This window comes from Brassica oleracea, chromosome C9, assembly GCF_000695525.1.
Source record: "Brassica oleracea var. oleracea cultivar TO1000 chromosome C9, BOL, whole genome shotgun sequence".
Taxonomy (NCBI): Eukaryota; Viridiplantae; Streptophyta; class Magnoliopsida; order Brassicales; family Brassicaceae; genus Brassica; species Brassica oleracea.
The window spans coordinates 4,768,580-4,793,749 of record NC_027756.1 but is presented as its reverse complement, the minus strand read 5'-3'; the positions used below and the strand labels follow the sequence as shown (position 1 = coordinate 4,793,749).

At 35.3% G+C, this 25,170-nt stretch overlaps 4 protein-coding genes across 5 annotated transcripts; 3 read left to right on the top strand and 1 right to left on the bottom strand.

Moving 5' to 3' along the window:
• Positions 1 to 3,793: 3,793 nt before the first annotated feature.
• On the top strand, positions 3,794 to 6,400 carry LOC106316290 (biotin--protein ligase 1, chloroplastic-like). Of its 2 annotated transcripts, none has more exons than XM_013754166.1 (10): positions 3,794 to 3,883; positions 4,110 to 4,389; positions 4,478 to 4,539; positions 4,606 to 4,754; positions 4,842 to 4,962; positions 5,045 to 5,200; positions 5,375 to 5,420; positions 5,804 to 5,870; positions 5,944 to 6,020; positions 6,120 to 6,400. In XM_013754166.1, the coding sequence occupies exons 2-10, from the start codon at positions 4,112 to 4,114 to the stop codon at positions 6,157 to 6,159; spliced, it is 996 nt and encodes a 331-aa protein (XP_013609620.1). In that variant the 5' UTR covers positions 3,794 to 3,883; positions 4,110 to 4,111; the 3' UTR covers positions 6,160 to 6,400. The 2 variants fall into 2 exon arrangements, with proteins under 2 accessions (XP_013609620.1, XP_013609621.1); XM_013754167.1 differs by having other exon boundaries at positions 3,801 to 3,883; positions 4,135 to 4,389.
• Positions 6,401 to 10,184: 3,784 nt separating this feature from the next.
• Positions 10,185 to 12,179, top strand: LOC106315727 (transcription factor bHLH79). The gene is made up of 6 exons (XM_013753541.1): positions 10,185 to 10,629; positions 11,083 to 11,286; positions 11,364 to 11,429; positions 11,517 to 11,585; positions 11,661 to 11,738; positions 11,832 to 12,179. The coding sequence occupies exons 1-6, from the start codon at positions 10,330 to 10,332 to the stop codon at positions 11,955 to 11,957; spliced, it is 843 nt and encodes a 280-aa protein (XP_013608995.1). The 5' UTR covers positions 10,185 to 10,329; the 3' UTR covers positions 11,958 to 12,179.
• Positions 12,180 to 13,337: 1,158 nt separating this feature from the next.
• On the top strand, positions 13,338 to 21,439 carry LOC106319449 (transportin-3-like). The gene is made up of 27 exons (XM_013757775.1): positions 13,338 to 13,641; positions 14,008 to 14,085; positions 14,163 to 14,225; positions 14,446 to 14,493; positions 14,596 to 14,742; positions 15,177 to 15,308; positions 15,559 to 15,599; positions 15,817 to 15,908; positions 16,024 to 16,151; positions 16,376 to 16,451; positions 16,594 to 16,714; positions 16,790 to 16,889; positions 17,159 to 17,240; positions 17,351 to 17,433; positions 17,616 to 17,732; positions 17,828 to 17,879; positions 18,048 to 18,203; positions 19,041 to 19,164; positions 19,247 to 19,328; positions 19,409 to 19,488; positions 19,566 to 19,640; positions 19,776 to 19,830; positions 19,970 to 20,089; positions 20,169 to 20,261; positions 20,345 to 20,490; positions 20,578 to 20,755; positions 20,857 to 21,439. Exons 1-27 carry the CDS (start codon positions 13,519 to 13,521, stop codon positions 21,136 to 21,138), a joined length of 2,874 nt encoding a protein of 957 aa, XP_013613229.1. The 5' UTR covers positions 13,338 to 13,518; the 3' UTR covers positions 21,139 to 21,439.
• An 880-nt stretch (positions 21,440 to 22,319) lies between these two features.
• On the bottom strand, positions 22,320 to 24,951 carry LOC106315896 (microtubule-associated protein TORTIFOLIA1-like). Its single transcript, XM_013753734.1, has 5 exons — positions 23,792 to 24,951; positions 23,607 to 23,712; positions 23,086 to 23,510; positions 22,677 to 23,019; positions 22,320 to 22,595 (listed from the first exon to the last, which is right to left on the bottom strand). Exons 1-5 carry the CDS (start codon positions 24,581 to 24,583, stop codon positions 22,579 to 22,581), a joined length of 1,683 nt encoding a protein of 560 aa, XP_013609188.1. The 5' UTR covers positions 24,584 to 24,951; the 3' UTR covers positions 22,320 to 22,578.
• Between the last annotated feature and the right edge of the window lie 219 nt (positions 24,952 to 25,170).

Genomic DNA, 25,170 nt, shown 5'->3' with positions numbered 1-25,170 from the left:
AAAAAAAATCAGGTATGCAAATTTTTGTTTATTTGGTTTATTTTGGTCTACTTCTGTGTATTCGGTTTAGTTGGTTGTATGTTCTAACCAATCAGTCTTTGCTTGCCAACCGAACCATAAATCGATTAAACTTTTAATATTGACCGATAGTTTTATAGTTACAACCGAATGGTAAACAGAGAACCGATAATTTTTGTTCAGTGGATTTCGTTTGCTTAGGTTTGTACTGCATGCTCATCGCTAAAACCCCAACATCGATGAAGAATGAGAAGTGTCTTGTCTTCTACTGGCAGTTTCGGGGAAATGAAAATGTTGAAGATAAAGTATGTGATCTTCTGTTTGTCAGAAATCTCTAAATCTAGTAATATTATGTCGATGTTAAAGATAAATGTCGATGTTTTCTACATGAAGTAAACATACATGTTTAAATTAATCCCATTAGCCACAAGTGTAGGTTCTCCTCAGGTTCGTACAATCTCTCAAAGCACCTAATTTGATCGAATTAGTATTTTATTTTCTGGTAGAAAGATGGGTGCCCGTTATGCTAATGGTCTGAGGTAGTTTATTTGAATTATTATTTTCAAAAATGTTAATATTGCGAAAAACATTTATTTCATTATAAAATAGAAATCAGAATGAAATAAGGTAAACTAACAAACTTAAAAACATTATACATATATTAACTTAATACATATAATAAAATTTTGAAATTTAACATAAATAATTACGAAATATAATAATTAATTTGAAAATGAAGAATTTAAAAAAAAATGCAACTATATAAATTTAAAACACAATATTTTCAATTTTAGGCTATATAATATTGAAAATATTCACAAAGAGCATATCTAACTATATAAAAGTTGAGGGTATAAGCCTTTGAGTACGTCCACATAGGATTTAAAAACACCAATCAGAATGACAAAGCATTTGTTTTCATTTCTTATTTTAAAAAATGTTAATATTTCTAAATTGTTATTTCAAAATAAAACAGAAACCAATATCAAATTAGTTAAGTTAACAAAAGTTGATCATTATAAATGCTTTGATGGCGTCCACATAGAATTTTAAACAATCAATCATAATATGACAAATCATTTGTTTTCATTTATTTTTTCAAAAATATTAATATTTCTAAAAAAAAGTTCAAAATAAAACAGAAAAATATCAAATTAGTTAAGTTAAAAAAGTACAACATTACATATAAGTTAACTAAATATATAAAATATTGTACGGAATTTAACATAAAATATAAATACAAAATAATAATTAATTAAAAAAAGCAAGACTTTAAAAAATTAAAAGTGAATAAATTTAACGTATGATTATCAAATTTTAGGCTATATGCTAATGAAAATATTCACATATAGCATATACTATGTATAAGTTGAAGGTATAAATAATTGAGAATGTTCGCATAATATTTTTAAAACACCAAAATATGCTAAATCATCATTTTATTTACTATATAAAAATTGAAGCTAAAAATCCATTGAAAATATACACATAAGATTACAAGCAACCAATAAAAAAATCATAATTTTAGTTTACTATTTTTTAAACTGTTAAAATTTCCAAAATTGATTATTTGAATACAAAATGGAATTCAATATCAAAAAGGTAAACTACTAAATAAATAATTAAAATGGAATTAACTTATATATATATATATTAAGTGTTTAGAAATTTAAAATAAATCTATATTATATAAAAGTTTACGCAATGTTATAAAAAAAGTTGAGGCTAGAAATAGTGAAGGTGTACACACAAGATTTAAAACAACCAAATATATTATGACAAATTGTTATTTTAAACTTTTATTTCAAAAATGTCAATATTTTAAAAACAATTTTCATTTAAAATTAAAATAGAAACCAATATCAAACAAAGTAAGTTAATAAAAGTATAAGATTATAAATAAATTCACTTAATATATATATAATACTTTTCGAAATTTAACATAAAAATACAATATAAGAATTATTTTTTAAAACAGAAGGCCTTTGTAATTATAAATAAATAAATTCAATTCATGATTTTCAAAGTTTAGGCTATATGCTATTGAAAATATTCACAAATAACATATACTATACATAATTTGAGGCTATAAATCATTGAGAATATTCACATATTATGTTAAAACACCAAAATATGCTAATTATCCTTACCAAATATCTATAGCACCTTAAATCAAAATTATATGTTCAAAACTATAATTCATTACATTTATATACTTTTACATTTTTGAATATATAATTATTTTTTAAAAAATTATATTTTTAATATAAATAATAATAATTACATTTACAAATCTTAGTAATTTTAAAATATTTTTTTAAAAAAATAGTTTCAGTTCATTTATTTTTTCAAAAATATTAATATTTCTAAAAAAAAGTTCAAAATAAAACAGAAAAATATCAAATTAGTTAAGTTAAAAAAGTACAACATTACATATAAGTTAACTAAATATATAAAATATTGTACGGAATTTAACATAAAATATAAATACAAAATAATAATTAATTAAAAAAAGCAAGACTTTAAAAAATTAAAAGTGAATAAATTTAACGTATGATTATCAAATTTTAGGCTATATGCTAATGAAAATATTCACATATAGCATATACTATGTATAAGTTGAAGGTATAAATAATTGAGAATGTTCGCATAATATTTTTAAAACACCAAAATATGCTAAATCATCATTTTATTTACTATATAAAAATTGAAGCTAAAAATCCATTGAAAATATACACATAAGATTACAAGCAACCAATAAAAAAATCATAATTTTAGTTTACTATTTTTTAAACTGTTAAAATTTCCAAAATTGATTATTTGAATACAAAATGGAGTTCAATATCAAAAGGGTAAACTACTAAATAAATAATTTAAATGGAATTAACTTATATATATATATTAAGTGTTTAGAAATTTAAAATAAATCTATATTATATAAAAGTTTACGCAATGTTATAAAAAAAGTTGAGGCTATAAATAGTGAAGGTGTACACACAGGATTTAAAACAACCAAATATATTATGACAAATTGTTATTTTAAACTTTTATTTCAAAAATGTCAATATTTTAAAAAAAAATTTCATTTAAAATTAAAATAGAAACCAATATCAAACAAAGTAAGTTAATAAAAGTATAAGATTGTAAACAAATTCACTTAATATATATAATACTTTTCGAAATTTAATAAATTTGAAAAAAATATTTTTTTATAAAATAGAAATATTATAAAAATTTTCGAATTTGAATAAAAAATATAAAAACAACTTTTTTAAAAAATTTTATACATCTATACCGTAAGGGGTAAAATAGTTTTTTATATTTTTAATGAAATTTCTTTCGGTTATTTTTTTTTTTAAATGCTTTTTTGTGACAAAATCTTATAAAACAGCTATTTAAGAAAATTGTTCAATTTTGTATGTATCAGTATTATTTTCTTTTTAATTTGAAAGCAAAAAATAAATAATCATGCTATATGATTTAGAAAATAAATATATTCTATATTTATTTTACAAAAAATGATAGAAAAGATGTAATACAAATTCATGAAAATTTATATCAACCTAAAAAAAGTTATGATCGAATTTCATAAATCAATGTATATAAATTTTCACAATCCACGTAACTTTTAAAAATCTATCAACTCTCAAAATTCACAAATTCTATCATCTCCCAATAAAGTTCAACCATAGTTCTGAATCAAACCGAACCGAAATATAGTTCGGTTTAGTTCAGACCTATAAACCCAATTGCCCAGCTCTACGGTCTTTCTCTGAATGTGAATTTGGTAGTTGCAGCGCTGATTTTGAATTTGAATCTCTTCTTCTCGCCTATCCTCTGTGTGGAGAGCAAATCAATATAAAAGGTAAGAAACTGATGTACGAGTTGAAATCTGTTTGATGTAATCTTATCTCTGTTAGGTATCACTTATATACCAAAAAAAAAGTAGCAACCTTTTGGTTTGAAATGAATTAATTTGATCGAAATGATCTTCCTTTCTTGTTGGGTTTGAGCTTGAATGATGATGCTATATGGTTTTGGTCAGTGTATAATAATAATACTATTATTATTTTATTTTTATTTTATTTTAGCAATGGAGTGTGATGCTTCTTGTAGCATGGTTTACTGTGGGAAGTCCTCTGTGGAAGATGAAATAGCAACGCGTTTGAAGAAAGACAACGTGCTTAAGCTCCCAGATGATACCCAAGTTTCACTTTTGTTACAATCTGAGGATGAGGCTGAGACTTTATTACTCAAAGATTACAGTTCATTTGATCTTTCACTCTTCATGGACTCCCTTACTGCTCGTCGGTTTGGTCGGTTTCTCATTTGGTCTCCGCGCTTATCTACCACTCATGATGTTGTTTCGCAGTAAGCATATCCATCTCTTTGCTCCCCTTACTCAAAACTCTTATTACGTTTTGCGTATTGAAATCCCTTTTATAAATATGGCTTACAGCAACTTCTCTGAGCTTCCACTCGGTGCAGTTTGCGTCACAGATGTCCAGTTCAAGGGCAGAGGTAAGAAGAGTCTTTTACCAAATGAATAGAATTGCAAAACATAAATCTGAAACTGTGTGAATGCAGGCAGATCAAAGAATGTGTGGGAGTCTCCAAAGGGTTGCCTTATGTATTCTTTTAATCTAGAAATGGTAGATGGTCAAGTTGTGCATTTGATTCAGTATGTAGTAGGTCTCGCTGTGACCGAGGCAGTGAAGTCTGTTTGTGACAAGAAGGTGATTATAAGTAATCTCTTTTTTTTAGATGTTTTACTGGATATCTTTTTAGATCAGAACTTATCTTTAACTTGATCTTTACTACAGGGGTTGCCTTACATTGACGTTAAGATAAAGTGGCCAAATGATATATACTTGAATGGCCTTAAGGTTGGAGGCTTTTTGTGTACCGCAAGGTACAGATCAAAGAAGTTCGATGTCAGTGCTGGTAATAGACATTACTCTTTTAGAATTTTGATGTCTCTCTATAAGCATCTTTTAAAAGTTGCTTTTACTTGTTCTTCTCGTAGGTGTTGGACTGAATGTGGACAACGAGCAACCAACCACATGCTTGAATGCAGTACTAAAAGATCTGTCTCCCACATCAGATGTATTTAAAAGAGAAGAACTTCTTGGTGCCTTCTTTGATAAGTTTGAAATGTTATTTGATCTACTCATGCGCAGAGGTAAAGCTGCTTCTTTGTGAGCATCTTTGTCACTTTTAGAGTATACCCCAAAGTTTCATCTATTGATTAGTAATTTACATAAGATGAGAGTACGGGAAACTCTAGGTTTAGTAGCAAGGTTGGAGCCCGTATAGTCACTGTATAATCACTCTTTTATTGCAATGCTCTTTACAGGATTTAAATCTCTCGAGGAGCTTTACAACAGGACATGGCTTCACAGGTGACTGTTATGTCTTCAATTGCATTTATTGAAGGGTTTATATTATCTTAATCTGAACTGATTTTAATGTTTTGCTCAGCTGATTTGTTACTAACCTACACTAAAGAGTTCAGCTTCTTTAATTAGCATGTGTAGTTGTTATGTAGCATGTTTTCTTGGCTGGAATGACTTTTCTTTTAGTTGACTACATGATTAGATAGTGTGGTAATTGCCTGCAATAGACTAAACCTTTTAAAGTAAAGAAAGAAATATTGTTGCTTATATCACACCAATTAGTTATAGTTTTGTAAAGCCTGAGCTACGCTTGTGTTGACTTGTGGTTGTATATGATTCTCTTAGTATACTCAACGTTAAGGTTTGTGAATATAACCTTTACTGTGCAGCGAGCAAAAAGTGGTTGTTGAAGATAGAATTGATGACAAAGTTGTTCAAAATGTTGTGACTATTCAGGTATGATTCCTAACTTAGTCATGATGGCTTTACAGTTTCTTGAATCACTTTGGAAACTCTCTTATGTTTCCAGGGTTTGACTTCTTCCGGGTATCTGCTGGCTATTGGAGATGACAATCAAATGTATGAGCTTCGCCCTGATGGCAATAGGTAAAACTTCTAAGCATGTTTTGACCCAAAAAAAAAAAAAAATTGAATCGGTTGATGGATTAAAACTGACATATGGGGTAATTTTCTGTTCAACTACAGTTTCGATTTTCTCAAAGGTCTGATCAGAAGAAAGCTATGATCCGCAGCATCTTCTGGTGGAAGAAACTCTTGTTTTAAGCACACCAAGAACACAAACTATTATCAGTACAGAATAAACAAACTGCTTATTTCTTTGATGTGGATATGGTCTTTATAATCCATTTAGCCTGGTGGAATTGTGGTGATAATTGATGTTGCCAATCTAAGAACTGCATCTACTTGTGACACATTTTTATGATGTATTTATCAGCAAGCTGATGAGCCTGCAGCAAAACAGGGAATAGAGAGAAGCTCACTGAGAATAGTTGAGAACACCGGATCGTGTGTTAATTCTTAGAATCAGAGGATAAAACAACGTTTACCTCTTAAAATCTAAACTAGATGATCAGTATAAGACCAGACCAGATCACTTGTACAAACCTACCAGTGCAACAAACAAAAGAAGCGAGCCACTACTTTATGTTGTATCCACCACTTCCTCACAACCATTTGCTCAGCAAAACGGTTACCAGCAGAAAGGATGGCAATGAACATATACTAACCAGTGTCTTCATCATCTCTAGATCTCCACCCTTCACATCTTTGTGCTGGAGCCCCACTGCATCCTGTAACAAGTGTTCTGCTCAGTCACAGGCTTACCACTCCAATCACCCTTAAGCCAAGGATTTAAGTGGAAGATCCGAGGTTGCTCTTCCCTTTCCAGTGCTTTCAAATCCGGAAGCTCCAAGTAAAACTGTGAAGCCTTCCCAGCTTCATCAAGGAGGTCCCTAAATGCCTGAACCAAAAAACAACCAAGAGCGTAGCATTCTGTGAATGAAGTATTATGAGATCCTACCATGATACGTACCACATTCATCTCCATCTGCCTCTGCCTATATATAAGTCAACAAGTCAATCATATGTATAAACAAAGTGAAAAACCTTATTATAGTAGAAAGTAGCATGATGGTCACACACAATAGATCAGATAATAAAACTAAACCTCACTTCCCTCTCTCTCTCTCTCTCTCACGCAACCCTATAAACACTTCAGAAACGAGAAATTCAACTTGAATTCTGCACTTTGTAAGTACAGTTTATAGATCAGACAATAAACCAACGTATGTTTTAATGGGAAATTGAGTCGAGCTTCATGTGTGATAATAAATTTAGACATCACTCTAACAGTATTATGAACTAGCTAGGGAGGATGTATTCATATAGAAATTTGAAATGATTTATATTAAAATGATAAATTACTTTTATTTAAGTTTACATTTTAGAACACTTTTTAAAATTAAACTTGTCATTTCATAAAAACATTGAAATGCATTGTTATTAAAAATAAGTTGTAGATTTTAGAGTACTTTAAGTGTACTAGTAGATTCAACTGTTTTTTTTTTCCTTTAGATCTGATGGAAGTCTTTGACTTTTGATGAAGATATAGCAGAAGCCAATTTTCCACTTTCGTTTTGCTTAATATCGTGTATTATGCTCAGATCTGACTTTCTCTGTCGCTTGAGATGATAATATCTTTAGAAATCTGGTTACATTTATGTATACGATTTGCGGTCTAAGAAATTATGTTTTTGGGCCCAATCATATTTTAGTTTAGCGGCCAATCATATTTTAGATTGGTGGCCAATCGTTTAAACTTGGTGGCCAATCGCACACTCATTTATCAACATTTTCCTATAAATACTATCAAGTTCGATTGAATATTATGTGTGGGACAGTTGATTAAAACTCAAAAGCCTCGAGTTCAAACACTAACATTGTCGATAATCCTTTCATATTCAAAAGAAAATTTGGGCACTTGGACAATGGTTATTAATGACTTAAATTTTTTACTACTATTGAAAAAAAATCATCACAATTGAGTAGACTTAATTTTCACAATGAATGTGCAAAGTTGTTTGTGCATTTATTTGAAAATGTCTATTTTATAATTAGTAAAAAGAGAAAATGCTGGTTAGAGCTGGGAATTTGGTTTATGAAGTTTTTTCATCAAAAAATAAATATACTATTATTTTTCCTTTATTTTTGATATGATCTTTATAATATTCTTTTATATTCAAATGATAAATTTGTGGCCAATTGACAATTTTCATTGAACTTTCACAATTTAAATGATAGTGTGATTAGCTTCCTTTTTCTCTGTAACATGATATAGTGTGATTAGCTATTACATAATTTGTCTTCTTGATTACTTGTTTTGGTATGTTTATATTTGAACTTGTTTTGGCATGAGAAACTTTTAGGTTTTCTTATTTTTAACACTAAACAAACAATGATAAAATCAATTGTGCAATTGTACGTAGATGGAGATGATAACAGCGATGATGAACCTTGTGATGAAGCTTGGCAGATATCATGCATGCATTTGATAAGCATGTCACATGTTTGTTTAATATTTTTGTTTTCAGTATTTCTCAGTTCCCATTTCACTGATTTAATTGCTTTTATTCTTGCAGATGAAGAAGTTGCTCTTCCTGCCACCGTTGGATGTGGAAAGCTTCAAACATACTGTTGGTGATACATGTGTTTTGGACGGTCCATTCACTCTAACCCTTGGTGATGGACGTGTCATCACTGCTCCCTCCTTAAAAAAAAATCGTGTATCTGGTTGGAGCTCTGAGTTTGTCAAAGTCGATTATGTAGCTGGTTTAGGTTAATCGGTGGGTGGTTATTGTCTTCAACATGGCGAAACAATTAGATTTGAGTAAGCTTGCGGTCATCGGAGTGTGCCGGTTTTGTGAAACAAATTGTTTATGAGTTTATCGGTGGTTAGTGTCTTCCAGCCATTAGAATTTTAAACCAACTTAATAAACAATGAAAACAAATCATGATCAAAGTGTTTTTTTTTTTTTGTCTTGATACAAGTTTGTCTTCTACAATATGGGCCTTTAACAGAATAAGAAACTATTAGATCTACAATTTCTATAAAAAAAAACATAATGGCTTTTATAATATAGGCTCATATTAATCAATCACACAAAATAGACAGACAACAAAACTAAACCTCAGTGCCGAGGTCTTGAAGAGTAAGCAGCAGTGAAAAAGAGAGAGAGAGAAACGCGTGTGAGGGAAGCCCCGCCGTCCGGCTGCGCGTCTGCGCACGTGCCGGCGCCGGTGGCTCCTTCCTTGTCGATCCAGTCTAGGTCTCCCTCTGTGAGCGTCGATCTGCTGTCCTCTCCGATATATTTTTGGTTCTGGGCGAGGGTTTTTGCCGTCGGAAGAACTCTGCTTACGGCGGTTTTCAAACGGCGGTAACTTACCCTTCTCTGGATTCGTGGTGAGGAAGAAGGACGTGGCTAGTCGCGACAGATTTAGTTTGAAGTTAGGGTTTATTCCGGGAGGCGGAGGCTCTGATAGCTCCGCCGTCGCCGTTTAAGTTTCTAGGGGTGGAGGCTTCTTCAGCTCTGCGTCGCCGGCAAAGTCTCCGGGAGGTGGAGGCTCTCTCAGCTCTGCGTCGCCGGATCGTGCTCCGAGGGGTGAAGGCGTCCTTTACCTTGCCTCGTCGGTTTCTGGTTCTTCTTATGCTTAATCTTTAGATTAGTTTTAGGGCTTTTGTGTTTTTTGTTTTTCTCTGGTGTTGGCGGTGGAGATCCTAGGTTGTTCTCTCGCTGGAGGTAGAGAGAGGTGTCTGTATCAAGATGGTGAAGGTTTGTGAGCCGATTATGTTACTCTGGTGTGTGCTCGAACGGTGGCGGTGACGATCTCGCTCCGGCGATTAATCTCTCCGGTAAAGATTATACAAGAGTTAAAGACGGCGGTGGTGAAGAGTGAGTGGAGGTCATGGGCTCCGGTTTGTCACGGTGAGACATGTTCCTGTAGTGGCCGGTGAGACGCGTCCGTGCTCCGACGTAGGTTTTCCCGGTGGTGGCGACGTTCGCGGTGTCGCTCCTCGTGGTAGGGCGAATCGCTTGTCTGCGATGTTGGGTTGGATGTTTAACGGGCTAGGGCCTAAGCGGTTTGGATATTTACATTTCTGGGCTGTGTGTTTTGAGCATTTTCTAAGTTTGTAACGTCTTTCGGCTTTGGCCTTGTTTTAATAAAATTCAATTGGAGAAAAAAAAAAAAACTAAACCTCAGTTCCTTCTTCTCCGTTTCCTCTCTCTCTCTCTCTCTCCAACTCAGACACACAACCCTATAAACTACACTTCCTTCCTCACTTCTCGGATCCTGGTTTTGTCTGAATCTGAGTCAACCCTTTTCTCGAAAACTTGAGATGGATCCTCCACTGGTGAACGATTCATCCTTCTCCCCAGCGAATCCTTCCTCTTACACTCTCTCCGAGATTTGGCCATTCCCTGTAAACGACGCCGTTCGCTCCGGTCTACGTTTAGCTGTTAATTCCACTCCCTCTGATAAAGACGTCTCTACGGCTGCTGCTGCTGCTGCGGCGGCGGAGGAATCAACGGTCACGGACTTAACTGCAGGCTGGGGAGGGAGAAAGGCTCGAGCTTTGAACTCCGAGGAGAACGAATCTTCGAAGATGGTTTCTTTAAGCAGCAGCGGTAATGAAGTGGTGAGATTTGTTCGGTTCTGTGATGACTTGAATGTGGTTGTTAGTGTTGATCTGGTTGAATCTGTAACCAAAGTTCGAATCTTGATCCAATATGATCCACTAAACTAGTCAAAGCTCAGTGTTTGGTTTAGGGATCAATGATTAGTTTATTGGTTTGATGTCTTGTCCATTGACTTTTTTTTTACTGAGCTGCTGGATTGGGTATTTGAATCTGTAACCAAAATGTTCTTAGAGTATTTGAATCTGTAACCAAAGTTTGAATCTTGATCCACAAAAGCTAAACTAGTCAAAGCACAGTCTTTGGTTTATAGATCAATGACTTTTTGACTGAGTTGATTAGTTCATTGACTTTTTGACTGAGTTGGATTTGAGCTTGAGACTTTCTCATTTTCATTGATGAAGTATATTGACTTAGGATCTTAACCCTTTCTATCTGTTTTGCTATTGTAATAGAAAGACTCAGGGGAAAGGAAAAGGAAACTTTGTGGATCTGAAAGTAGGAATGGAGATGGGTCAATGAAACCTGAAGGTGAAACGAGTTCAGGTGGTGGAAGCAAAGCAACTGAACAGAAGAACAAACCTGAGCCACCAAAAGATTATATCCATGTTAGAGCAAGAAGAGGACAAGCTACTGACCGGCATAGTCTAGCAGAGAGAGTAAGTTTCTTCTGCTTAGATCATATTGTTCAGTCCTTAAAACTGGTTTTTAACAATCAGAATTGGTCTTTTGACAGGCTAGGAGAGAAAAGATCAGTGAGAAGATGACAGCTCTTCAAGATATAATCCCGGGATGTAATAAGGTACTTGTTTCTCTGTCTTGCCAATGGTGTTCTTGTTGTTATTCTTCTAGCCTGGAACATTCAACAAGATATTTATGTTTGATTCAGATAATAGGAAAAGCACTTGTGCTGGATGAGATTATCAACTATATTCAGTCATTGCAGCGGCAAGTTGAGGTAAAACAAAAAAAACCAAATCATTACTTCCTCTCTGTTACAATGTTGCAATATTGACAGTTTCTGTGTATACAGTTTCTGTCAATGAAGCTAGAAGTGGTTAACTCTGGTCCAAGTACTGGTCCAACAATAGGTGTTTTTCCGACAGGAGATGTAAGTAGTCCCCTTTATGATCAATCATTCATTAGCTTCTTTGATTAATTAAACTTGTTAAAATTTCCTTGGTGTTGTTGTTTGTCTTTACAGCTGGGGACTTTACCGATAGACCTCCATCGAAATATATACGAGCAACAAGAAGCCAATGAGCCCCGGGGATCTCATCCAGAGTGGCTTCATATGCAGGTTGATGGGAGCTTTAACCGAACCACATAAAAAAAAAATCTCTTCTTTAATGGTTGTGTTCTTGTAGGCAGTAAAAAAATGAATGCAACCTTTTTATCTTTTTACTATGTATGTTTTTTCATTTGCTGTTAAAATCACCTTGTATTGTTATATCAGAAAGATAGAATTGAAGGGTGAGCAGAGAGATTAACACTTTATAAAAAAACAACATTGTTGTATTGTCAAAGTGATTCGGTAACAGAGATCTCATATCTTGACCATGTACAATCTTATTATGTTATCAACATATCATGTACCACTGATGCGTTTATTGCAATCAGTGTCTTTAGAACTGGACCAAACTGAATTTAACAGTGAACCATAACCAGATTGGGTTTGATGATACAACCCAAAAGAGATCAAACTAGCTGAAAACCATATCAAACCTCTAAAAACCAGAAACTAGTGAACCATTCAATAAGTTCCGAACCGAGTTTAGTTACTAAATGTAAAATTTTGAATTTCAATTAGATATTTATTTTTATTTTTATTTTTATTTTTTATCTAAAATATACTTAGATACTATTTTCAAAAAAATTAAAATTTTTGAACTTTCACCATTATACTTGTTCAAGTTTTTAACTATTTTATAAGGTTTTTACAAGCTACAGTTTTGAGGCAATTGATTCCAAATTTAAATTACAACTTAGTGATTATTTTCCAATTAATTTTTGCATTCTAATCGATTTCTAGTGAATTAATATTTTTTATTGAATTTATGGACCTATATACTAAATATTATATGGCAAATCTCCAAAATAGCACTTTTTTAAGTTTATGTCACAAAAATAGCCCTTAAAAACTAGAATGACCAAAATAGTATTTTATCTTTTGAAAAATTTAAATTTTTTTTATTTTTTAAAATTTGAAATCTTATCCAAAACTCCACTCCCCAACTATAAACCCTAAACCCTAAATCATAAACCCTAAACCCTAAATCCTAAACTCCACCTTTTAACTCTAAACCCTAAAACCTAAACTCTAAACTCCAAACCCTAAACCCTTGACCCTAAATTCTAAACCCCACTACTTAACTCTAAACCCTAATATCTAAATTAATTTACCATTGGGGTATAAGTGTATATTTATCTCTTTTGATAAAACATTAAGTGCTATTTTGGTCATTTTTATTCTTATCTGCTATATTTGTGACAAAAACTTTTTTAGTGCTATCATATTCGTATTTTCTGGATATTATATTCATAGGTATAAAATTAACAATGATATTACTCAATAAAATTACTAATTAAATTCGTTTAAACCATATTGAACCTATGACCCAAGAGGTTCTCAGTAACCGGTCCGAAGAATTTGACTTGAAAGTAAATAGATCCAACGGCTGAGATTGTCTCTTCTTCATCCTCATTCAGATCAAAGTCAGAAACTTTCGATCTCTCTCTCACTCAGGTTGAGGGGCGGGCGCCAAAAGAAATCCTTTTGACAAAAGAGGGAACCTTTTTTTCCAGTTGGGCGAAACCGATTTGACGAATTTGAGTAAGGCAAGTTCTTCTGGTCGGGTCTTTGAGCAAAAGCCACGCAAGGATTGAGAGCGATGGAGCATGAGAAGGCGGTCAAAGAAGCCCTAAACGCACTGTATCATCATCCGGATGATACAGTGCGTGTGCAAGCTGATCGTTGGCTCCAGAACTTCCAAGGAACTCTCGATGCTTGGCAGGCGAGTTTTGCTTTTTCGATTTCAATCTGGATTGTTCTGGGTTCGATTGATTCTTCGTTCCTTGCTTTTGCTAGAGTCTTGATTAGTCGATTCTTAGCTGATTTGGACTACATATGAAACTTTGTGCACCTAAGGCTCGAATTTTAAATATCAAATACGGTGAATATAGTTTAGTTCAGCTGTTTCTCGTTAGTTTAGGTTCTCATTATTGTGTTGAAGTATATGTAGCAGATCTATCTTGTTAGATAAACGATTTGCTAATAGCCTTTCTTGACCCATGGTTGTTGATTCTGAGAAGAGGAAGTGTTTTTTGGTGGAACAGTTGTGCAAGGTATCTGACTATGTAATGGTGTGTTATTATTCTAGGTTGCGGATAATTTACTTCATGATTCTTCCAGCAATTTGGAAACTTTGATTTTTTGTTCTCAGACCCTTAGAAGCAAGGTAACCACACTTTTAGTTCTCTCTCTTTATGCAATTTTGGGAGACTGACTGTTGACATCTGGTTTTCTTACTCAAAGGTTCAAAGAGATTTTGAAGAACTACCACCTGGTGCTTTTCAGAAGCTACGGGAATCATTAACGGTAAGTCTTTGATCAATTATTAAGTAATTTTTCATGAGTTCCATGTTGATTTTGAACAATAAGGAAATATGAAAACTCAGTCGAACTAGTGTTTGCCACTATGTACCCTGGCATCTAGATTTTATCCTTATTAATGTGGGCAACATGTACTCTTGATAGTCGACAATTACTTTCTCAGTGTCCTGGCATTATTTTAATGTCACTGTTTTCTTAAGTGCAGACATTGTTAAAAAAGTTTCATAAAGGGCCACCTAAAGTCAGGACCCAGGTAAGCTTCAAAAATCTTTCTTCATTATGCGCATGCGGGAAGTTCTTGAAAACTCTTGACTCTTTGAGCTGAGTCATCTTATTCAACTATTTTGTATTGTAGATTAGTATTGCTGTTGCTGCCTTGGCGGTGCACGTTCCTGCGGCAGATTGGGGAGATAGTGGCATAGTTAGCTGGCTCAGGGATGAGATGAATTTGCATCCTGAATATGTGCCTGGCTTCTTGGAACTCTTGACAGTTCTACCCGAGGTAGATTATTTTGCATTCTTTTTGTTAAATTGTTCATCTCTCAGTGATGAAATGCTTACTTCTTAGCTATGCTGATATTGTTGATCTCAAATTGAGTAGAACTAAGCTTAAGGTTGATAAGGTTTTCCGAGAATATTCCGTACCTTCTTACTGTTAGCATGTCCACATGCATCTTATGTTGCTCTAACTCTTATTCTAATATCTTAAGTAGTAGTTGGACAGCTTGTCGTTTCCTGGATGGCCTTATTAGCAGAAAATGTTGAGATTTGTAATTGAAGAAGAATCCATAATGGCTACCTTTCCCGTTGATTAATTTGATTCCCTTTAGGGACACTATTTTATTGTGGCGGCTGACATTTAATTGTAATTTTAACTTCACTTTGATGGTTAATACATGGTGTCTTGATTTTTATTGCCCTTCTTGCTATGACCAGGAAACGTTTAACTACAAAATAGCTGCCCGTCCGGATCGACGGCGTCAATTTGAGAATGAGCTTACTTCTCAAATGGAAGCTGCCCTTAGTATATTAACAGCATGTTTGAATATAACCGAACTTAAGGAACAGGTCAGAGCTTATCTTTTTCTTATAGAGTTGTGCCATAGTTCCATTGATATGGTTTGTTAAAATCATCTTTTATGTTTTCCCATACACTTGAAAAACGTGGCAAGTTCCATGTAAAAGCTTGATTGTAACCATGTATGTCTGAATTTAGAGTAGGAATAGTTTTTGTGCCTGTGTGTTGGATCAGCTAGTGTTTCTAGTGTTGAAAGGGGTCACTTATTGTCAGTTATTTTTTTCTGATTTTGGAATTCAGGTTCTTGAGGCATTTGCTTCTTGGCTCCGTCTTAGGCATGGGTATGCTCTTTCTTTTTGCGTCTTTTTTTTCCAATTTGGTTAACGTTTTTTTGTCCTTAATAGAATCTCTTAGAGACAAAGCTAAGCTTATGTGGTCCATAATTGTTGGTTGCTACTAGCTAGCCGTCCTATTTTCACCAATATTTAACTTAGCAATGATGGATGATACTGACTGAAGTATATGCTGGTAAACTTTCGGATTGTTTTTTTTTTCCAGGATTCCTGGAGCAGTACTTGCCTGTTATCCATTGGTGCATGCAGCTCTCTCAAGTTTGAACTCTGATCCACTCTCAGAGGCATCTGTAAATGGTATACTCGCTGCCTTTTAGTCATTGAGATACTTGAAAAAATATTTTCTGGACAAATAATTTGAATGTACTCTATTAGACTATTTATTAATAAACTTCAGTTTTTAACTTTGCAGTTATCTCTGAACTGATACATTACACGGCATCACCAAGCTCTGGTGGTATTTCTGCGCAAACACCCTTGATTCAAGTTATTGTGCCTCAGATTTTAAGTCTTAAAGCCCATCTAAGAGATTCTTCAAAGGTACTGTTATTATCATGTTAGCCTTTTCTATTAATATAACCTTCGTTATTTCGCATTTTCCTGTTCAACTAGTATGCGGATTGGACAACTATTTATTTTGTAGCTCATTTATTCCATTAAAGGCACATGTTGTCCAATGGCTTAAATAATTGGAAGCTAATGGCCTATATGGCCTACAGTGATTGTATTTTTTATTCTGCCTCTTACAGTTATTTCACTTTCAGGACGAAGAAGATGTCAAAGCTATTGGTCGACTATTCGCTGACGTAGGCGATTCATACGTTGAATTGATCGCTACAGGTATACGCAGCCTCATTTCTACAACTCGGCCATGTTGTTTTAAGTGTTCCCTTTCATGTATCTTAATCGCTTTTGGTGCTCCAAATCCTTTAGTTGGTAGTTTAAATGTTTAATATGTTAAGGTTCTCTTTCTGACATCTAGGTTCAGATGAATCGATGGTTATTGTGCATGCCCTGTTGGAAGTTACTTCGCACCCAGAATTTGATATAGCCTCTATGACGTTCAACTTTTGGCACAGTCTTCAACTTACGTTGACAAAGAGGTAACGTCATCCTTGTCTATGTTTGCTGGGAGGCTTCTAGTGTCATATTCTGAGAGTGTTATTTTACCCTATCAGGGATTCGTATAGTTCCTTGGGTAGTGAAGCATCCATTGAAGCTGAGAGAAACCGAAGACAGCATATCTTCCGGCCAGCCTATGAGAGCCTTGTGTCTTTGGTGAGTGTGTGTCATCAGATACTCCTCACGTTAATTTTTGTTAGCCATAGAATGTTTGGAGCCTTAATTGATGCTCTAGCCCAGAGAGACGATTGATTTCTGATGCATTTGTGACTTATGTGTTTATTAATGTTGCTCTTCGAAATGACTGGTCATGAAAATTTCATTTTGATTGTTCATCTTTTGGTGGAAAACAGCAAATTATATGGCTTCTCGTATCCTCTCTGCAGTTTTGTGGGTTTAAACATATAAACTGGTTTTCTTGACAGGTTGGCTTCAGAGTTCAGTATCCTGAAGATTATCAAGGCCTCTCGTACGAGGACCTTAAGGAATTCAAGCAGACTAGATATGGTAATCATAGCCTCATATGGCATGTTACATAGGCCAAAATCTCCTGCTCCCTTCTCATTTTATTTAGCCGAAGCGTTGCTTTATACTGATGGAATGTTTTATATTGCCAGCTGTTGCAGATGTACTAATTGACGCTGCTTTAATCCTGGGAGGTGATACAACTCTTAAGATTCTCTATATGAAGCTTCTTGAGGTTTGTACTGTGTATTATTATCAAACATGCTATTTTATGTGCATTGGGAGATATTGAATCAATATTATATAGAGATAAAATTAGAAAGACGTTAACACGATTTTGATTATCACCACCACACACTTGCACTATGTACAATGTTTGAAGTTTTAGGATCTTTGACGTTTGTGAAATACACACAGGCCAATGCTCAGACAGGAAATAATTTTCAAGAGTGGCGTCCAGCAGAAGCTATCCTGTTCTGTATTTGGGCGATATCAAACTATGTTTCAGTTGTTGAAGCCGAAGTCATGCCCCAGGTCTGTATTAGAGATAGTTCCTCCATGTGCATGTTCATATATGATGCTGTTGCTGCCTAAATCTTAAGCATATATGATGCTGCTGATATTTTCAGGTGATGGCCTTGCTTCAAAATCTTCCCCAGCAAGCGCAACTGCTTCAGACAGGTGATTAGATTTTTTTCTCAGATAAAATATGCAGAAGGTGAAATGCTGTTTGGTGGAAAGTACTAGCTTATACTGTCAAGAAACTTTCTGAGATATGCTCAAGTTTTTCTAGTTGAATAGCAAATGTGTCTTTGATGATGAGACATCTCTTTCCCTGTTTGATTTCAGCATGCTTGCTTGTTGGGGCATATTCAAAATGGCTTAATGCTGCGCCAGCTAGCGTTTCCATATTGCCGTCGATCATTAGAATTCTAATGAGTGGAATGGGGACATCTGAAGATTGTGCAGCAGCTGCAGCTTTGGCTTTTAGACATATTTGTGACGGTATTGTATTCTCTCTTGTAAACTTGACAAGCCTTCCTTCTCATTTCCCTTCTAAGCATAACATTGACATTATAATTACATATACTACCAAACCGGCTGTCTAATCTCTTTGTTGTTTCCTGACCATGACAATGAAAAATATATATTGGTTTTAGCATTGATGATTACATCAGCTATCTGATGGTTATAGATTGAACCAGCTCTCATTTTTATAAATATCGTTCTTCCAGGGCTGCCTTTTAACTTTTAGTTTCTTAGTTGGAGTACACAGTTTCAGGAAAATTCATACTTGCAACTTTTGTTTACTTGCAAACTAAATTCTGGGTGTTAGTTTTCTCTTAGGAATTGTGAAGTTCTGACATCTGTAAAAAAAAAAAAAAAAAACTCAATTGCATTGTGCCTACTGAGCTCTGCTTCAAAGATGGCAGCTAGTTGAAAGGTCTGACTGGAACCTACTACGCTAATGGATCTGACTTCGACTCTACTGAATTGCTAGCATATATAGGGTACATTGCAACACTGACAAGTATTTGGAATTTTGATGTATGCTTTCCTTTAACTGAGTTGTGATTTCCAGTCTCGTTTGATGTCAACTGCCGTTAACAAACTACTTGTTAACAAGTTACTTTTCATGCTAATGGTGTGAAACCGTACTCACAGTAAACATACAAGTTATAAGTTATAACTATTTAACAGCTAATGTACTTTAAATTCGGATTGCTTGTTAGTTGTTAATCAATATATTATTTCCCTCATCTCTTCTCTTGTTGGTTATGTGAAAATAATGTTCATATTTTTGTAAATATCTGAACCTGTTTATATAACTCTTCACTGCAGATTGCCGAAAAAATCTTTGCGGGTATTTTGAAGATTTATATACAATTTACTGTATGGCAATTAATGGCGGGAGTGGTTATAAAGTATCTGCAGAGGATTCGCTAAATCTCGTTGAAGCTTTAGGGTATGTAGTCAACTGAATGATGGATTGATTGTGTCTCCTCATTTTTGTGTTATTAACATCTCTAAGATTTTGGTTTATGCAGAATGGTTGTTACAGAACTTCCTTTAGATCAGGCCAGGAGCGCACTTGAGAAATTATGCTTTTCAGTCGCTTCTCCTCTAGAGGTTCGCCATCTTGACTTTTTGCACGGTTGTTTGATAGATTAATAGGCTTATAATGAAGGGAACTGTAAATCGCGAATCAGGAAGCGGCAAAAGAAGATTTGGAAAAGAAGCATGCCCGGGAGTTAACTGTTCATATTGACCGGTTTGCCTTCCTGTTCAGGTTTGTATAATATCTTAATAATGCAATTTAACTCCTGAGTTTTGTTTTAGTCTTGCTAACAGATGATACCACCTTAGGTATGTGAACCACCCTGAAGCTGTTGCTGCTGAGATAAATAAGCATTGGGCTATCTTCAGAGTAATTTTTGATGCGTGAGTGTTTCTAGACACACATGATGATTAATACATGTTCTTCAAAATGCTTTTTATGTAGCTTCTTACTTTAAAATGGTTTTTCTTTAAAATGCTTTTTATGTAGCTTCTTACTTTAAAATGGTTTTACTGCAGTCGTCCTTGGGACATGAGGACAATGGAATCTCTCTGCAGAGCATGCAAATATGCTGTAAGCTTCGCACCATTGTATTTTGAAGTTTTTATTTTGCCCCTGTCTCCTCTTGTTCCTCTGTTTACTAAAAGTTCCATGTCTATGCAAATAAGCGAAGTTCTAAAAGAGATGGCAATGGTCGGAATGATGTTTGTAGGTACGAACTTCTGGAAGATACATAATTAACACAATTGGGGAAATGCTGGCAAAAATTCAATTCCATTATCAGCAGCATCATCAGCCATGCTTTCTGTATCTCTCCAGTGAAGTTATAAAGGTAATTTTGTCTTATTTTTCAATCAATGGAATGCTTAGAGAAAAGCTTTAGAGAATATAAAACTTTTTGGGATTTGCAGATTTTTGGTTCAGACCCATCTTGTGCTGACTACTTGAAGAATCTGATTGAATCACTCTTTGCACACACGACATGTCTAATGACAAGTATCAAGGTTGATGACTTCACTTAGTAGTCTATAATCTCATCAAGTTATTATATCCTCTGTGGTGTCTGATTCGCTTTACATTCTTACAGGAAGTCACTGCTAGACCAGACATCGCTGATGATTGCTTTTTGTTGGCGTCAAGATGTCTGCGCTACTGTCCACATTTGTTTATTCCTTCTCCTATATTTTCACCAATTGTAGATTGCGCAATTATTGGAATGACAGTGCAGCACAGGTTTTTATTTTGTTCATCATAAGCTGTTTTCCACTTTGAAGGTTTTGACATTGATGTTAACTAAATGTCTGAACATGTGTTTTCCAGAGAGGCCTGCCACTCGATATTGACATTTTTATCCGACGTTTTTGACCTGGAGAAGTCTGTGAATGAAGAACAGTTTGTACGAATCAGGGACAGTGTCATTCTCCCCAGGGGGGCAACAATCACCAGGATCTTGATCTCATCCCTAGCAGGAGCACTTCCCAGTTCTCGGCTAGATACGGTAACTTTGGGAATCTATATCTTGCTGTGTATGATGACTTGATGAGTGATGTATATGGCATTTGAAACGCTGTTTCATCTGTTTGTGGGTTTTGGGTTTAGGTAACATACACGCTACTTGCTCTGACCAGAACATACGGTGTACAAGCAGTGGGTTGGGCTAAGGAAAGTGTTAGCCTGATACCTAGAACAGCTGTGACGGAGACCGAGTCTGCCAAGTTCTTACAAGCGTTATCCGATGTTACTTATGGAGCAGATGTGAATTCTCTGATAGGACACGCGGAGGAACTTTCAGATGTTTGTCGCCGTAACCGTACTGTTCAAGAACTTGTTCAGGCAGCTTTGAAGCCTCTTGAGTTGAATCTTGTTGCTCCTGTATCATAAAGATGATGAGAAAACACAAAGAAAAGAAAGTAAAAAAAGAGTGGAGAAGAGCCATTAAAGAAGGTCATTTTTTGCATAGACCTCTTTTGATGGTTATTATTTTCAAAAGGTGAAAGAGATTTCATGTTTTATCTGCATTGTTTTACTGTTTTAGTTGTTCATAAAGATTCTTTTATATACATTTAGTTCTTTCTGGTGTGAACCGTTTGTTCCATTGTTTGAGAGAAAACAAAAGGGATCTCCCTTCAAGGATTGGTATGATTTTGAGTGGGATCATATACAAAAGCATCGATTTATTTTCTTTTCGGTTTTACCTTGCAGAGTATTATTATCAAGGCCTATAGTTTTCCAGTTAATTACTCCTAATAACATCAAATCAATTGTTTCAATTTGCTACATTACTATAGTTTAAGCGGACATTCAAATTTAGATTAGACTATATGGTGATCTTTCGGATAGTTGTTAGGACATAAAAAATATGTACATATATAGTAGGACAAGCAAGCAGATTGGCAACAACAAAAACTTGAATGTTTCGGTCCTTGGAAAGAAAGAAAAAAAAAAGCAAATTAACAACAAGGACTTGCAATATCATAATAAATCCTTATAAGTCAGATAGTAGTATCGGTCGGTGGGATTGTCTAGTGTATTTAATCTTTCTCATAATTGTAATATCATAATAAATCATCGTTAAAGAAAACAACAACAAGTACTTGAATGTTTCAATCCCTAGAAAAAGAAATAAAAACTCTGGTTGGTGTGATGTATTTTTTGCTTTCACTTTTAACTTGACACCTCTTTTGTTTTTTTTACTTTTATGTCGAACTAACATGCAAAACAGTAATCATGTGCTAACATTTTCACTCAGCCAATATAGTGTCTTATCTTAATCCCCATAAGTAGTCTTTTACTCTAAAGTCACATGATCACCACTGCTTGAGCAGTATGTTTTGTTTATCTTTGTTTGATTGCCCATACTCAAACATGTACTACAATACAAAAATTTCAGAATCTGTGATAATGTAAAGGTTTCCCTTTTTTTTTTTTTTTTTTACTTTTTAGAACTACTAAACTATTTGATTGCCCATGAAGTCCCTTTATGACACAAAAACCAGTAGGGCAATAGTGTAGGCAATAATTAATTCAACGAAAGGATCAAATAAATCCATTTTCTTTCCAAAGTAGAGAAAGAAAAACAGTTGCCAACTACTTCAATTATTTAACCCGTGAATTTACACAAGTTAGGCCAGTTACATAATCTAAAAAAATTTCACGGATTTTAGTAGAACATATTTTCAAGAAAAAAAGAAACAGAAAATGGCTGTGAACTTAGAGTAGTAGTAATATTTATATAACTTAGTAATTAGTATGAATCACCATACTCATACACAGTGGTTTCCAAGTCTCAGAATCTTTGAAGTTTGTGTTTCTCTTCTTCCATTAATTGTGAGCCAGATCTGCAAAAGAATCAAACAAGTGTTTCTTGATTATGTTATAGACTAAACACAGAACTGCTTCAGCAAAAGAACATAACATACCTGCAGATCCATTGCCTGGTCGAATTTCAGCTAATGGGTTTACTATAAACCCTGTAGCTCCATTAAACCGCTTCCTCGAGTCTTGCATCCCCATGGTTTCGGCATTTCTATTTCTGTAAGTGGCCAGCCTCGATGCTGAATACATAGAATCTGGTTTCTTCCAGAACTTGGATGTAATGAAACTTCCAGGAGGTATAAGACAACAGTTGTTTCTGCTTGAACCGTTACTCATTCTCCCATTTGTAACCGCCAAGTCATAAGATATCTCATCCAGCGCAATCTCTAGGCCCTGAACTCGAGTTTCCAGACTAATCATTCCATGTTGTGAGCTTCCCACAAATCTCTAATGAAATAAAACACAGAATAAGTTTCCAGGAACTATGGATCATATTCATGTTTTAGAACAAACCTGAAGGAGGTCCATTAGATTGGATTGTTGTTGTTCAATCTGAACAAGCTGACTACGGATCAGAGACATATCTTCAAGCCCTTTGCAGTGACTACTACTATTCTTGTTTTCAGACAAGACATGATCACCAGTAAGAGAACTAGCAACACTTCCTAGCTTCTGGATCTTCTCATGATTAGAATGACTCGCTTCATTTGTGTTTTCGTTTTCAAGAAGAGGTTCCCCACTGGGAACACTAGCTCCTCCTCCAGCTTTCAACTCCAATCTCCTCCTTACGTTTGATTTAATATGTGATGGTACTGAACTTGTATTCTTCGGATCACTAGTCCGTCTCCTAGCCGCGGTGGCGATGGAGCTCCCCGGTGGAGTCGATCTATTAACCTCACGAGTTCTTGGTTTAGCAGGTGTTGATGCAACTCCAGAGCCTGTAGACACAAGAATCTTAACCAAGAATAGTATTGTACTAAACAACAAAAAAGTTTCCTAATTTGGCTAAGATCCAAAGGTGAAGGAAGATTTACCTTTAGAAGAAGCATTAGATCTGGGAGGAGAAACCTCCTCTGACAAATCTGGTACTTGTGTCCAAGCCTCCATCATCTGATTCATCACCTCTCTCACAGCTTTCACCTAATCAATGATTGAAACTTGTAATCATCATGCTTGAGCAAACAAACCTACACTCATCAGATTAGGAAAAAAAACAAACCTTATCGTATCTCTTTCCTTCAAAGATCTTCAAACACTTAGCCTTGAACTCTCCTAAGTCATTCCTCTCCACCATGGCCAACCTCCCCAAAGCTTCAGCCGCTGCTTTCCTCGCCGCCCAATCTTCACTACTCAAGACACTAACTAAACAATCCACCAACCCTTTCAATCCACCGGCGGCTCCGGAAACACCACCAGCACCAATCACACTTCCGATCACAGCAACGCCGGCCGGTTTGGCCTTAAAAGCATTACACTTCACCAGCTTCTCAAGCCTAGGCAAAAGTGTTGTTCCTAACCGAACCGGATCCGGATCCTCCGCCGCGTCGATCGCCGCCGCGAGACACAGCCCCGCTCCGATCTGCGCGTTCACCTCCTGCTCCGTGAAAAGCGCCTCCGACAGCGGCTTCACGAACGCCGAAGCGAAAGGAGGCTTCGTCGTCCGGGACGCGATCGCCGACACCGCCGCGACGCAGGCCGAGCGGACGGATGAGTCCGGATCGCGGAGGCGGCGCGTGACGCGAGATAGGATCTTGGAGAGGTGAGGAGAGAGGGAGTTGGGAGGGAGAGAGACGGATAGAACCGCGAGCAGGTGGATGCAATGCTTACGAACCGCCGGTTTATCTCCGGAGTCGGCGGAGAGGACGACGGAGATGAACGACTGGAGATTCCCGGAGGTGGGATCAATGTTTCTTGCCATCACGTCTAGCTCTTTCGCCGCCATTGTGAACGTGTCTCGATCACCGAGCTTTGTTAACAGCTCCGACATCTTTTGTTTCGAACTTTTCTCCATTTTCCGACCGTTTTTAGTATTTTCCGGCGAATGTTGAGGATCAGTGATGCGGCGGAGACAGTGGCATTTAGTGTAAATTAAGATGTAGTTTTAAAAACTAGATGGTGTTCGGTCGGGACGTAAAGCTTTGACTCGGTGATCAGTTAACCTTTTTTTATTACAGTTTGTTTACGTGCGTCTCTGTGTTCTGTCTTTATACCGTTTTTTTTTTGAGAGGTGATGATGAAGATGACCTGAAACGATGCCGTTTCTTCAGGTGTCTAAATAATCACGCTAGGGGGGACACGATGATGTGTGTTTAAGAATGATCCGCCTTGTTTTCCTAAATGACGTATTTAATGGAATTGATATTGTCTGACGAAAGTGACATTTATTGAAGGTTTAGTGTTTAGAAGTATAGTGTTTCCCGTTGGTCTACTTGATTCATGTGTAATATGGTTATCTTAGTTACAGTAATTATTGTAAAATTAATCTAATCTATACAACGCATTTTTACAAAAGTAAGATACTCAAAACTAATTAGGGAATCAGCTGACTATGTATCTTGAAGTATTAAGTGATATATTGCTAACATCATAATATCATTT